The sequence below is a fragment of the Leucopleurus acutus genome, assembly GCF_964270905.1.
Source record: "Leucopleurus acutus genome assembly, chromosome: 4".
Lineage (NCBI taxonomy): Eukaryota > Metazoa > Chordata > Mammalia > Artiodactyla > Delphinidae > Leucopleurus > Leucopleurus acutus.
Window position 1 is genome coordinate 33,792,399 of NC_139146.1, and position 12,146 is coordinate 33,804,544.

Sequence of the window (12,146 nt, forward strand, 5' to 3'; positions counted from 1 at the left end):
TCTTTGGCTATTCGGGGTCTTTTGTGTTTCCATAGAAATTGTGAAATTTTTTGTTCTAGTTCTGTGAAAAAATGCCAGTGGTAGTTTGATAGGGATTGCATTGAATCTGTAGATTGCTTTGGGTAGTAGAGTCATTTTCACAATGTTGATTCTTCCAATCCAAGAACATGGTATATCTCTCCATCTATTTGTAACATCTTTAATTTCTTTCATCAGTGTCTTATAATTTTCTGCATACAGGTCTTTTGTCTCCCTAGGTAGGTTTATTCCTAGGTATTTTATTCTTTTTGTTGCAGTGGTAAATGGGAGTGTTTTCTTGATTTCACTTTCAGATTTTTCATCATTAGTGTATAGGAATGCCAGAGATTTCTGTGCATTAATTTTGTATCCTGCTACTTTATCAAATTCATTGATTAGCTCTAGTAGTTTTCTGGTAGCATCTTTAGGATTCTCTATGTATAGTATCATGTCATCTGCAAACAGTGACAGCTTTACTTCTTCTTATCCGATTTGGATTCTTTTATTTCCTTTTCCTCTCTGATTGCTGTGGCTAAAACTTCCAAAACTATGTTGAATAAGAGTGGTGAGAGTGGGCAACCTTGTCTTGTTCCTGATCTTAGTGGAAATGCTTTCAGTTTTTCACCATTGAGGATGATGTTGGCTGTGGGTTTGTCATATATGGCCTTTATTATGTTGAGGAAAGTTCCCTCTATGCCTACTTTCTGGAGGGTTTTTATCATAAATAGGTGTTGAATTTTGTCAAAAGCTGTCTCTGCATCTACTGAGATGACCATATGGTTTTTCTCCTGCAATTTTTTAATAGGGTGTATCACATTGATTGATTTGCATATATTGAAGAATCCTTGCATTCCTGAAATAAACCCCACTTGATCATGGTGTATGATACTCTTAATGTGCTGTTGGATTCTGTTTGCTAGTATTTTGTTGAGGATTTTTGCATCCATGTTCATCAGTAATATTGGCCTGTAGTTTTCTTTCTTTGTGATATTCTTGTCTGGTTTTGTTATCAGGGTGATGGTGGCCTCGTAGAATGAGTTTGGAGTGTTCCCTCTTCTATATTGTGGAAGAGTTTGAGAAGGATACATGTTAGCTCTTCTTTAAATGTTTGATAGAATTCGCCTGTGAAGCCATCTGGTTCTGGGCTTTTGTTTGTTGGAAGATTTTTTTTTTTTTTTTTTTGCAGTACGTGGGCTGCTCACTGCTGTGGCCTCTCCCATTGCAGAGCACAGGCTCCAGACGCGCAGGATCAGTGGCCATGGCTCACAGGCCCAGCCGCTCGTGGCATGTGGGATCTTCCCGGACCGGGGCATGAACCTGCGTCCGCTGCATCGGCAGGCGGACTCTCAACCACTGTGCCACCAGGGAAGCCCCTGTTGGAAGATTTTTAATAACAGTTTCAATTTCAGTGCTTGTGATTGGTCTGTTCATATTTTCTATTTCTTCCTGATTCAGTCTTGGCAGGTTGTGCATTTCTAAGAATTTGTCCATTTCTTCCAGGTTGTTCATTTTATTGGCATAGAGTTGCTTGTAGTAATCTCTCATGATCTTCTGTATTTCTGCAGTGTCAGTTGTTACTTATCCTTTTTCATTTCTAATTCTATTGATCTGAGTCTTCTCCCTTTTTTCTTGATGAGTCTGGCTAATGGTTTATCAATTTTGTTTATCTTCTCAAAGAACCAACTTTTAGTTTTATTGATCTTTGCTATCATTTCCTTCATTTCTTTTTCATTTATTTCTGATCTGATCTTTGTGATTTCTTTCCTTCTGCTAACTTTGGGGGTTTTTTGTTCTTCTTTCTCTAATTGCTTTAGGTGCAAGGTTAGGTTGTTTATTCGAGGTGTTTCCTCTTTCTTAAGGTAGGGTTGTATTGCTATAAACTTCCCTCTTACAACTGCTTTTGTGGAATCCCATAGGTTTTGGGTTGTTGTGTCTCCACTGTCATTTGTTTCTAGGTATTTTTTGATTTCCTCTTTGATTTCTTCAGTGATCACTTTGTTTTAAATAGTGTATTGTTTAGCCTCCTTGTGTTCGTATTTTTTACAGATCTTTTCCTGTATATCTAGTCTCATAGCGTTGTGTTCAGAACAGATACTTGATACAATTTCAATTTTCTTAAATTTACCAAGGCTTGTTTTGTGACCCAAGATATGATCTATCCTGGAGAATGTTCCATGAGTACTTGAGAAAAATGTGTATTCTGTTGTCTTTGGATGGAATGTCCTATAAATATCAATTAAGTCCATCTTGTTTAATGTATCATTTAAAGCTTGTGTTTCCTTATTTATTTTCATTTTGGATAATCTGTCCAATGGTGAAAATGGGGTGTTACCGTACCCTACTATGAATTTGTTACTGTCGATTTCCCCTTTTATGGCTGTTAGTATTTGCCTTATGTATTGAGGTGCTCCTATGTTGGGTGCATAAATATTTACAATTGTTATATTTTCTTCTTGGATTGATCCCTTGATCATTATGTAGTGTCCTTCTTTGTCTCTTCTAATAGTCTTTATTTTAAAGTCTATTTTGTCTGATATGAGAATTGCTACCCCAGCTTTCTTTTGGTTTCCATTGCATGGAATATCTTTTTCCATCCCCTCAGTTTCAGTCTGTATGTGTCTCTAGGTCTGAAGTGGGTCTCTTGTAGACAGCATATATATGGGTCGTCTTTTCGTATCCATTCAGCCAGTCTGTGTCTTTTGGTGGGATCATTTAATCCTTTTACATTTAAGGTAATTATCGATATGTATGTTCCTATTACCATTTTCTTAATTGTTTTGGGTTTGTTATTGTAGGTCTTTTCCTTCTCTTGTGTTTCTTGCCTAGAGAAGATCCTTTAGCATTTGTTGTAAAGCTGGTTTGGTGGTGCTGAACTCTCTCAGCTTTTGCTTGTCTGTAAAGGTTTTAATTTCTCTATCAAATCTGAATGAGATCCTTGCTGGGTAGAATAATCTTGGTTGTAGGTTTTTCTCCTTCATCACTTTAAATATGTCCTGCTACTCCCTTCTGGCTTGCAGAGTTTCTGCTGAAAGATCAGCTGCTAACCTTATGGGGATTCCCTTGTGTGTTATTTGTTGTTTTTCCCTTGCTGCTTTTAATATGTTTTCTTTGTATTTAATTTTTGACAGTTTGATTAATATGTGTCTTGGCATGTTTCTCCTTGGATTTATCCTGTAAGGGACTCTCTGTGCTTCCTGGACTTGACTAACTATTTCCTTTCCCATATTAGGGAATTTTCAACTATAATCTCTTCAAATATTTTCTCAGTCCCTTTCTTTTTCTCTTCTTCTTCTGGAACCCCTATAATTCGAATGTTGGTTCATTTAATGTTGTCTCAGAGGTCTCTGAGACTGTCCTCAGTTCTTTTCATTCTTTTTTCTTTATTCTGCTCTGCAGTAGTTATTTCCACTATTTTATCTTCAAGGTCACTTATCCGTTCTTCTGCCTCAGTTACTCTGCTATTGACCCCTTCTAGAGTATTTTTAATTTCATTTATTGTGTTGTTCATCATTGCTTGTTTCATCTTTAGTTCTTCTAGGTTCTTGTTAAATGTTTCTTGCTTTTTCTCTATTCTATTTCTAAGATTTTGGATCATCTTTACTATCATTTTTCTGAATTCTTTTTCAGGTAGACTGCCTACTTCCTCTTCATTTATTAGGTCTGGTGGGTTTTTATCTTGCTTCTTCATTTGCTGTGTGTTTTTCTGTCTTGTCATTTGGCTTACCTTACTGTGTTTGGGGTCTACTTTTTGCAGGCTGCAGGTTTGTAGTTCCCGTTGTTTTTGGTGTTTGTCCCCAGTGGCTAAAGTTGGTTCAGTGGGTTGTGTAGGCTCCCTGGTGGAGGGGACTAGTGCCTGTGTTCTGATGTATGAGGCTGGATCTTGTCTTTCTGGTGGGCAGGTCCACGTCTGGTGGTGTGTTTTTGGGTGTCTGTGGACTTATTATGATTTTAGGCAGCCTGTCTGCTAATGGGTGGGGTTGTGTTCCTGTCTTGCTCGTTGTTTGGCATAGGGTGCACAGCACTGTAGGTTGCTGGTCGTTGAGTGAATTTGGGTGTTGATGTTGAGATGGAGATCTCTGGGAGATTTTCACCGTTTGATATTACGTGGAGCTGGGAGGTCTCTTGTGGACTAGTGTCCTGAAGTTGGCTCTCCCACCTCAGAGGCACAGCCCTGATGCCTGGCTGCAGCACCAAGAGCCTTTCATCCACATGGCTCCTCAATTTGGGATGATTTGTTGTCTCTTCAGGTATTCCACAGATACAGGTACATCAAGTAGATTGTGGAGATTTAATCTGCTGTTCATGAGGCTGCTGGGAGAGATTTCCCTTTCTCTTCTTTGTTTGCACAGTTCCCGGGGCTCAGCTTTGGATTTGAACCTATGTTTCTTCATCTCCCTTGAAGGTCTTGTTTTCTTTTTCCATAGACAGTGGCCCTTTCTCCCATCCTCATGTGTGCAGAATTTTATCTACTGAACAGAAGGAACAGCTTATCCAGAGATCCAGGCAACTTCTGGGAAATAAGACTGCCATAAATCCCCTCTTTGGGGCATGTCTATTTGTGTGTTAAGAACTTTCAGACTTTGAGCATTTTTTCCCCCGACCTGGGTTCTGAAACTGGCTGGAGTTGGAATGCAGCCCAAGCATGTTTTTAATGATTCCCAATATATGTTTTATGATTCTGTATATTTTACAGAACTCTTAGAAAACAAATATTTTACCACAGAACAGAAGATATATGACTCAAATAAAGCACTTTCTGAATAGGAAGGCCTTAATTTCCAGTGTATAATATGTTAATAAAAGTCACACCCTCAGAAAGTATCTTTGCTTCTCATGTAAAAACTCCAGAGACTCCTCTAAGAAAATCACATCTTTCTAACTTAATAAATCCCTGATACACCATATGCAGACTTAAACTAAATATTGATTTTAAAAGCTGCACAGACACTGACTACCCTAGAAACACAGTCTGCAGCCCTCTTAAATTTTGATTATAGTAAAAGCCTCACTAATCCACTTCAAAATATTTAGTGATAAAAAAATCTCCTGTTTAAATCTACTAATTTTAACATTAGTATTTGCTTTAGTGCATGTTTTATTTTTAACTGTAAAAAAGTAAATGAAAAGCAGCTTTTCTCTTAACCTTACTATTTCATTTGTATTCATCTGCGGGTATAAATAACTTACAAAGTCATCAGAGGGATTTGGGGCATTACTTGGAGCCTCTGAATAGCCCCTCTCATCCTCATCTTTGTTGTGTGAAATCTCTTGGAGCTCCATTACACTCTGCAGAGCTAAAGGCATGGCATCCTGAAACCCAAGAACAAAGTTACCAAAGGGCAATGTTCTGAAGTCAGTACAATTAAATGTATCCTAAAAGTGCACTTCATCAACGTAACTATTACCACTGAGAGAAAAAGAAAAAAAGGAAGGAAAAAATTTTATGAACACTTTGTACAATCAGGTTACCTATAACAATCTATTTCCTTACTTTTCCCCCATGTCACTTTCTCATACTGCTCCGTAGTTATGACACCCTTTTTTTTTTTTAACATCTTTATTGGAGTATAATTGCTTTACAATGGTGTGTTATTTTCTGCTGTATAACAAAGTGAATCAGCTATATGTATACATATATCCCCATATCCCCTCCCTCTTGCGTCTCCTTCCCACCCTCCCTATCCCACCCCTCTAGGTGGTCACAAAACACAGAGCTGATCTCCCCGTGCGATGCAGCTGCTTCCCACTTGCTATCTATTTCACATTTGGTAGTGTATATATGTCAATGATACCCTCTTACTTCGTCCCAGCTTACCCTTCTCCCTCCCCGTGTCCTCAAGTCTATTCTCTACGTCTGCATCTTTATTCCTGTCCTGTCCCTTGACACCCTCTTTTATTATGTGAAGTCCATCTTAAATTCCCTCTTTAGCCATTCTTCATCATTCAATTCTTACAGATCTCTTATTTTAAAAATCACTCTTGTTTTATGTCTTTAGTTTTCCTTAGTGAATTTAATCTTCTCTTTAAGAGAACATGCTCGTACTTTTTCTGAATCAATTAGTGGAAATGGAAGACTTTTCTGTAGATATTCCCAAGAGGCACTGACTCCTTGAAAAGTATATCAAGGACAGGGTTCTCACTGCCCTCTGGATGTTATAGCTATGTTTTTGTTTTCCTTTCACAGAAGGCAGTGCTTTAAGAAGAGATTAGCAAACCTGACTGCAAAATCAGGCTTTGCATCAGTTAATGAATAAGAAAAGAATGTGGCTTGTTGGTTATGTGACATAGAACCTTGTCTCCAAATCACTATGCCTGTCAACTTAATCTTCTGTTGGTGTGATAGTCTATCAAAGAATGCAAACATCTTCCAGAACAGACATCCAAAAGAAAAACTGGAAAATAGAAAGGAACAATTTTTAAACTAACTTACATGTAATTCTACTAACTTTCTATGTCTCATAGTCATGACCATTGTCAGGATGTTGTTAAGGACACTATGTCCCCTTTATGAGATCCATCAGAAGAAACTCCTGACTGGTCTTTCTACTGAATATAATTATACTGTACTCCAGCTGGTTTGTCTAAGTCAGTGATTCTCAACAAGGGCAGGAAAACCTAGGGGACTGGAAATTTGTGGAGGTGTTTTTGTCTTCTACTCTGATTGCGTGGGGATATTTGCATACTGTGTTCATAATATTTTGTTAGAACATGTTTTCCTTTATATTGATTCTTTTATGTATACCTACATACCCAAGGTTAAATTATCTATGAATTTCATTCAGAACTGTAAAGGGGGCATTACAAAACACTGGTTATAAAATAAATAGAGGTGTTTGGTTTGTCTTAGAATTGTGTGATCATATACCCCTTTTTGGGTTGGCTGCTAGGTAGCCTACAGCTAAATTTAAGATGCACATGTGGGTTTTAGGGCATTTATATTATGCACTTTTTACTTTTTAACTCCTCTAATTTTATGTTATGTCTCCTTTTGATTTTCTTTTTTCCTTCAGTGCTACTCTTAAATTTGTAAATACGTGTTTCAGGTACTGGAAAGAGATATGTTAGTATAATCAAACAAATCACATTTCTGCCTTGTCTGCCATTTTGCATTAATTAACTTATCCCTTTTATAGAGAAAACATGCTGATGGTCCAGCCCTACGTGGCAATCATATGAACAAACGTCCCACCATATGGCAATTTGGATTGGGGGAAGGATGGAAGAGGTAAGGGAACAAAGAGCAAAACACAAGTCTTTATATTAGCTTCCTTCACCAGCAGCTTGCAGCCTCCCAAATTTGATACAATAAGCATCATCATATAAATGATGAACAGTCACATTTACTCTTCATAATAACCAGAGACATCAAGACCTTTCTGTGGAAACATTGAAAACAGTTGTGTCTTACCCACCTGTACATGTTGAAGACAGAATGAAATGTTCTTCACACAGTGCCTCACAGTCTTTTCTAAAGATCTAAATAGTTTTTCTTCTCTATTAAAGGTATTGTCTTTCACCTAAAATATAGATGAAATTATTTATTTTTATAACTCAAAGGAATCTGGTATTTAAAAATATTACAAACTGTATTGGCCTAGCACATTACAAAAAACTCCTTGTTGAGATGAAAACTTTTCATGCTACGCTCTTTTTTTTTAACGTCTTTATTGGAGTATAATTGCTTTACAATGGTGTGTTAAGTTTCTGCTTTATAACAAAGTGAATCAGCTATACATATACATATATCCCCATATCTCCTCCCTCTTGAGTCTCCCTCTCACCCTCCCTATCCCACCCCTCTAGGTGGTCACAAAGCACCCAGCTGATCTCCCTGTGCTCTGCAGCTGCTTCCCACTAGCTAGCTATTTTACATTTGGTAGTGTATATATGTCCATGCCACTCTCTCACTTCATCCCAGCTTCCCCTTCCCCCTCCCCGTGTCCTCGAGTTCATTCTCTACATCTTACGCTGACTGTCTTAACACAGAACTTTCTGTGTCCAGCACGTGGCACAACTGATGTTCAAATAGTGTAACAAAACCGCATGGTGCCGCTTAATTTGCTGTTCAGTTTTCACATTGCTTCACCTATGTCACGGTAGCTGTGGGATGTAAAATTTTTCTCTGCAGTTTTTAATAGCATGTATTATGTGTGTACTCAAATGACACTGCATTTGTGGCTCTATAAAATAATTAATAAAATTAAAAATTAAATAAAAATATTTGATCTATTGATTAGAATTTATTGTTTTGCTGATATGACTCATCCCAATTTATTTCACAGTGGTTATTTAGAAAATACTCTTAGGGTCTTGGCTAAAGAAATATGATAATTCTTTAGCAACTCAAATTTGAAAGATGATGAAAAATCTTAACAAAAACCGTTCTTCTGTTAGGAAAACTGCAGAGTTAAGATAGTGATCACATGTGTTCAGTTATTTTTTTGTTATCTTACATGTATACCTACTAGCATTCAGAAAAATATGCTTTTTTATATGCTTGTGGCAATTTCTAGGAAGACACATTATTCTATCAATGATGAGAAGTATTTCTTGGTGTTCAAAAAGGCTGCAAGATATCAGAACCAGCTTTGTGTTGGCAAAATCTGTGTGAACACACACCTGTTTTGTGGAATATGTTGTGTATTCTTCAGTTTGGTACTGGCTAATAACCGTAGCTGTTCTCAGTTCCTACATTTGTTAATTTAAGGTGGTTGACCTTAGAACGGAATGCATAGAAAATGGTGACATTTTATTTTAGTAGTTTAAAACCACTTATTATTTATCTAGAAAGCTTTTCATTAAATAGGCAGCATAGTTCTTTGTAATCCACACAAAATTCATCACCCTCTGCCTTAGCATCTCTATGCTCTGACCCAGTTTGAGGCATATAACAATATGCTGGGCAGAGTTTTTAAAAAGCAGTTTTCAAGGACCAGCTATTTTACTTTGTATATCTTGGCCAAGACCCACATGATGCTAAAGTAAGAGGTTCATGATGAAAAATACCGCCTAGTTCTACTTCTTTATTGCCAAGCCTTCTCTTGTTTCTTTATTTTGTTGGAATGTGCTGCTGCCCTGCAAAATCCTGTTTATTTTTTTTTAAGGACTTGCTCAACTGTCACCCCTGCTAAAAATCCTTCCTCTAGTTCCTATTCTTTCCACTCCATAAAATTAATTGTACCCTCCTATGTGCTCTTACAACACTAATGATTTAAGTAATTTTCTCCACTGATGGATTGCAAACATTGGAGATGAAGTATTTTTTCTTAATATAATAATCACTAACATTTATTAAACACTAACTATGTTCTGGACACTTGTGCTAAAACTTGTCTTCCACTTTCTCATTTTAATTCTTATACAACCCTATGGGTTAGATGCTATGATAAATCCCATTTTAGAGATAAAGAAACAGAAGTTCCAGGAGGTGTGGCAGAGATTGTGAACATTCCTGCTATTGACCTTCTACCAATGGTGCCTGCACCTCTAGTTTAAGATGGACATGGCTGCCCTGCTAGAGACAACCCTTTCCAGACTCCCTTGCAGCTGGCTCTGCCTTTGTAACTGGGTTTGGGCAAATAAGTTGTGAGTGAAAGTGATATGTTTCATCTCTGAATCTTGGCCTTAGAACATTTCCCTTGGGACTTTGAATGAAGACATGGCAGTGACCCAGCTTCAGTGAGGCAGATGAAGACCATATATTTAGGGAACATCGCAGTGCAAAACTAGGAAAAACTGGGTTCCTGAAAGATCTTGTGCAGCACAGCCCATCTGCACTATTTTAAGAGAGAGAAATAAATGACTGTCTGACTTAAGCTGCTATGTTTTGGAATCTCTTTGTGACAGAAGCATGGCCTTTACCCTAACTAATACAGAAAGTTAAAGAAACTTACCCATGTTAATAGTTAGGTCCAGGATTCCAACCCAAACCATCTGAATTTAGAACCTCTCTGCATTTGCAATCTCTAACAGTGTCGAGTAAGAGTTCAATACATGTGTGATGAATGGAATAGAATCTTCCTCTTGGGTAATAGTTTTATACCCTAACTCCACCAAATATTTCACTTGAGCTGCTGACAAGTGCAAAATTGACTGATTTGAGATTTATCTTTTCTACAGTCCAGCCTATGCAGCTGATTTTCTGATTAACAGTGAAATGCTTCATTGCTGACAGGACATCCTCTCGAAAGATTAAGGGGAAAAATCTAATTAATATCCCTTCAGGCTACTTTAACTACAATTCACTTTTAGTTCACAATTGAAAAATATCAGAAGCTGATGATAAATACATTAAAGAAGGTAACAGCTCCTACAAGAGCCTGCCCAGAATTAAGACCTGCCTGTTGTTCCTCAGTAGTATTGTCTTGGGTCAGAAGCAACATCCCAAAGAGTAGGGGAGAATTGTCTAGACTACATTTACACATGCCCATGGAGGCTACAGTCTCTTCTTCGAATGAATTCCCAGTTCAATTTTATTACTGTAGTCTTTAGTTGAAACGTCTGGATTTTCCTTTTCCTGATCTATGGCCACACAGCATAAATGTCCCAAGCTTCCCACATTACAGTTCTACATGGAGAAGAGGAGCCTGGAGTTACCTCCTCTATGCAGTAGGCTAGTGAGCCCCTAGAAGTATATCAACAAGTAAGTACAAGAATCATACAAGCCGTGTGTTCTAAGAATAGCCATGCTGGGTATGGTATGGTACAGACAGTACAGCCACAGGAGGGAAAAGAGAGAAGCTTGGAAGCATGTATTATTCTCACAGGTCATTGCATGTCATGCAGGGCACAGGGGAATCACTAAGTTCTGGTCGTTTGGCAGAAAGTAGCAAGGGAAGAGTCAAGGCCAGAGCCTTTATTGGAGTTTCTGTGAGAAATCCCATAGAAAAGAGCTGGGGCAGGGTAAAATGTTTAGGACGTTTGAATAATTCCAGCAGGCTTTGGGCTATGGAGGTAGTCTCTGGTTGCCTGGTACCCTGGCCTTGGCAGGATTTAGGGCAGGAATATTTGGCTTCCATGTGAGAGTTAGATAAGGAGTTGGTTGGCGCTATAGACCCAGGATCGGTTGGTTTGCAAAATGAAAGAAGTGATTCCAGCTGAGTCCTTTGCCCTCTATAAGAGTGGGCTAGCCCACTCAAAGAAAGCGGCGTCTTTCTTTGGCCAGCAAGCTTTTTTAAGATGTCAAAACATCATAAAATACAGAAAGTAGAAGATACGATTAACACACCATGCATAAAGAAGTTTTTATCCATGTGGGAAGTAAGAAGTCTGCACATTAAGAGGTAAATAACAATATTTTATATACAATATAAAATAATGATGATGATGATAGCCAGTATACTGAATGCTTACACTGTGTTAAGTCCTTTCTTTATAAGCATCATTTCATTGAATCCTCACAACCACTTCATGTGTTAGGTCCTACTATATATCCCAATTTACAGATGATTACATTGAATTTAAGTTATGTGCCCAAAGACAAATATTTGTTAAGTGGCAGAAGTGAGATTCAAACCCATATCTGAATGAATTCAGAAACTTTGCTCTTAATTTCTGTGATGACTCCTGCAAATATTAACAGTGCCAAGACTGAGATACACTAAGTGTGTTAGGCATTCAGAGGAGGAAGAGGCCACTTCTAGATTAGTGGTCCGAAAGCAGCAAAGACTTAATGAAAAGCAAAAAGACCACAGCAGCCAAAGGGTAAGGTAGATAGGAAGAGCTATCTAAAAGCAGAGCTGAACCAGTTGCCTCTAGTTCAAAGTAAAAACCTTTGTTAGAGATGCTAACATAACAAAGGATGAAATCACACACGAGAAGGGGGGCAAAAGTACTATATAGTATCTTAAGAATTGTTCTGCTTACTTTTGGTTAGAAGCCCACTGTATTACCACCTCTGGGCCATGAATTACTAATTAATTAATTACTAATTAATTAATTTGAGAATTACTATCTTGTGATTCTCAAAGTGTGTTCCATTGATCACTTATTTCCAGATCAATTAGCTTAAAAATACCTGTAGTCTTTGTAAAAATACAGACGTCTAGGTTGCACCTTTGAACCAGGTAGAACCCTGGAATCTGTCTTTTAACAAGCTCCTCAGGTGATTCTTATACACATTAAAGTTG

The 12,146-nt window shown here is 37.8% G+C and overlaps 1 protein-coding gene across 1 annotated transcript in view; it reads right to left on the bottom strand.

Moving 5' to 3' along the window:
• Window positions 1-12,146, bottom strand: part of ARHGEF38 (Rho guanine nucleotide exchange factor 38) — a gene marked incomplete at its 3' end in the record, with an annotated part of 154,567 nt that overhangs the window by 19,990 nt on the left and 122,431 nt on the right. The window contains exons 8-9 of the mRNA XM_082838419.1: window positions 7,431-7,535; window positions 5,206-5,328 (exon numbers count right to left, since the gene is read on the bottom strand). Of these exons, the coding sequence (XP_082694545.1) occupies window positions 5,206-5,328; window positions 7,431-7,535 (228 nt within the window). The remainder of the gene's footprint in view (window positions 1-5,205; window positions 5,329-7,430; window positions 7,536-12,146) is intronic.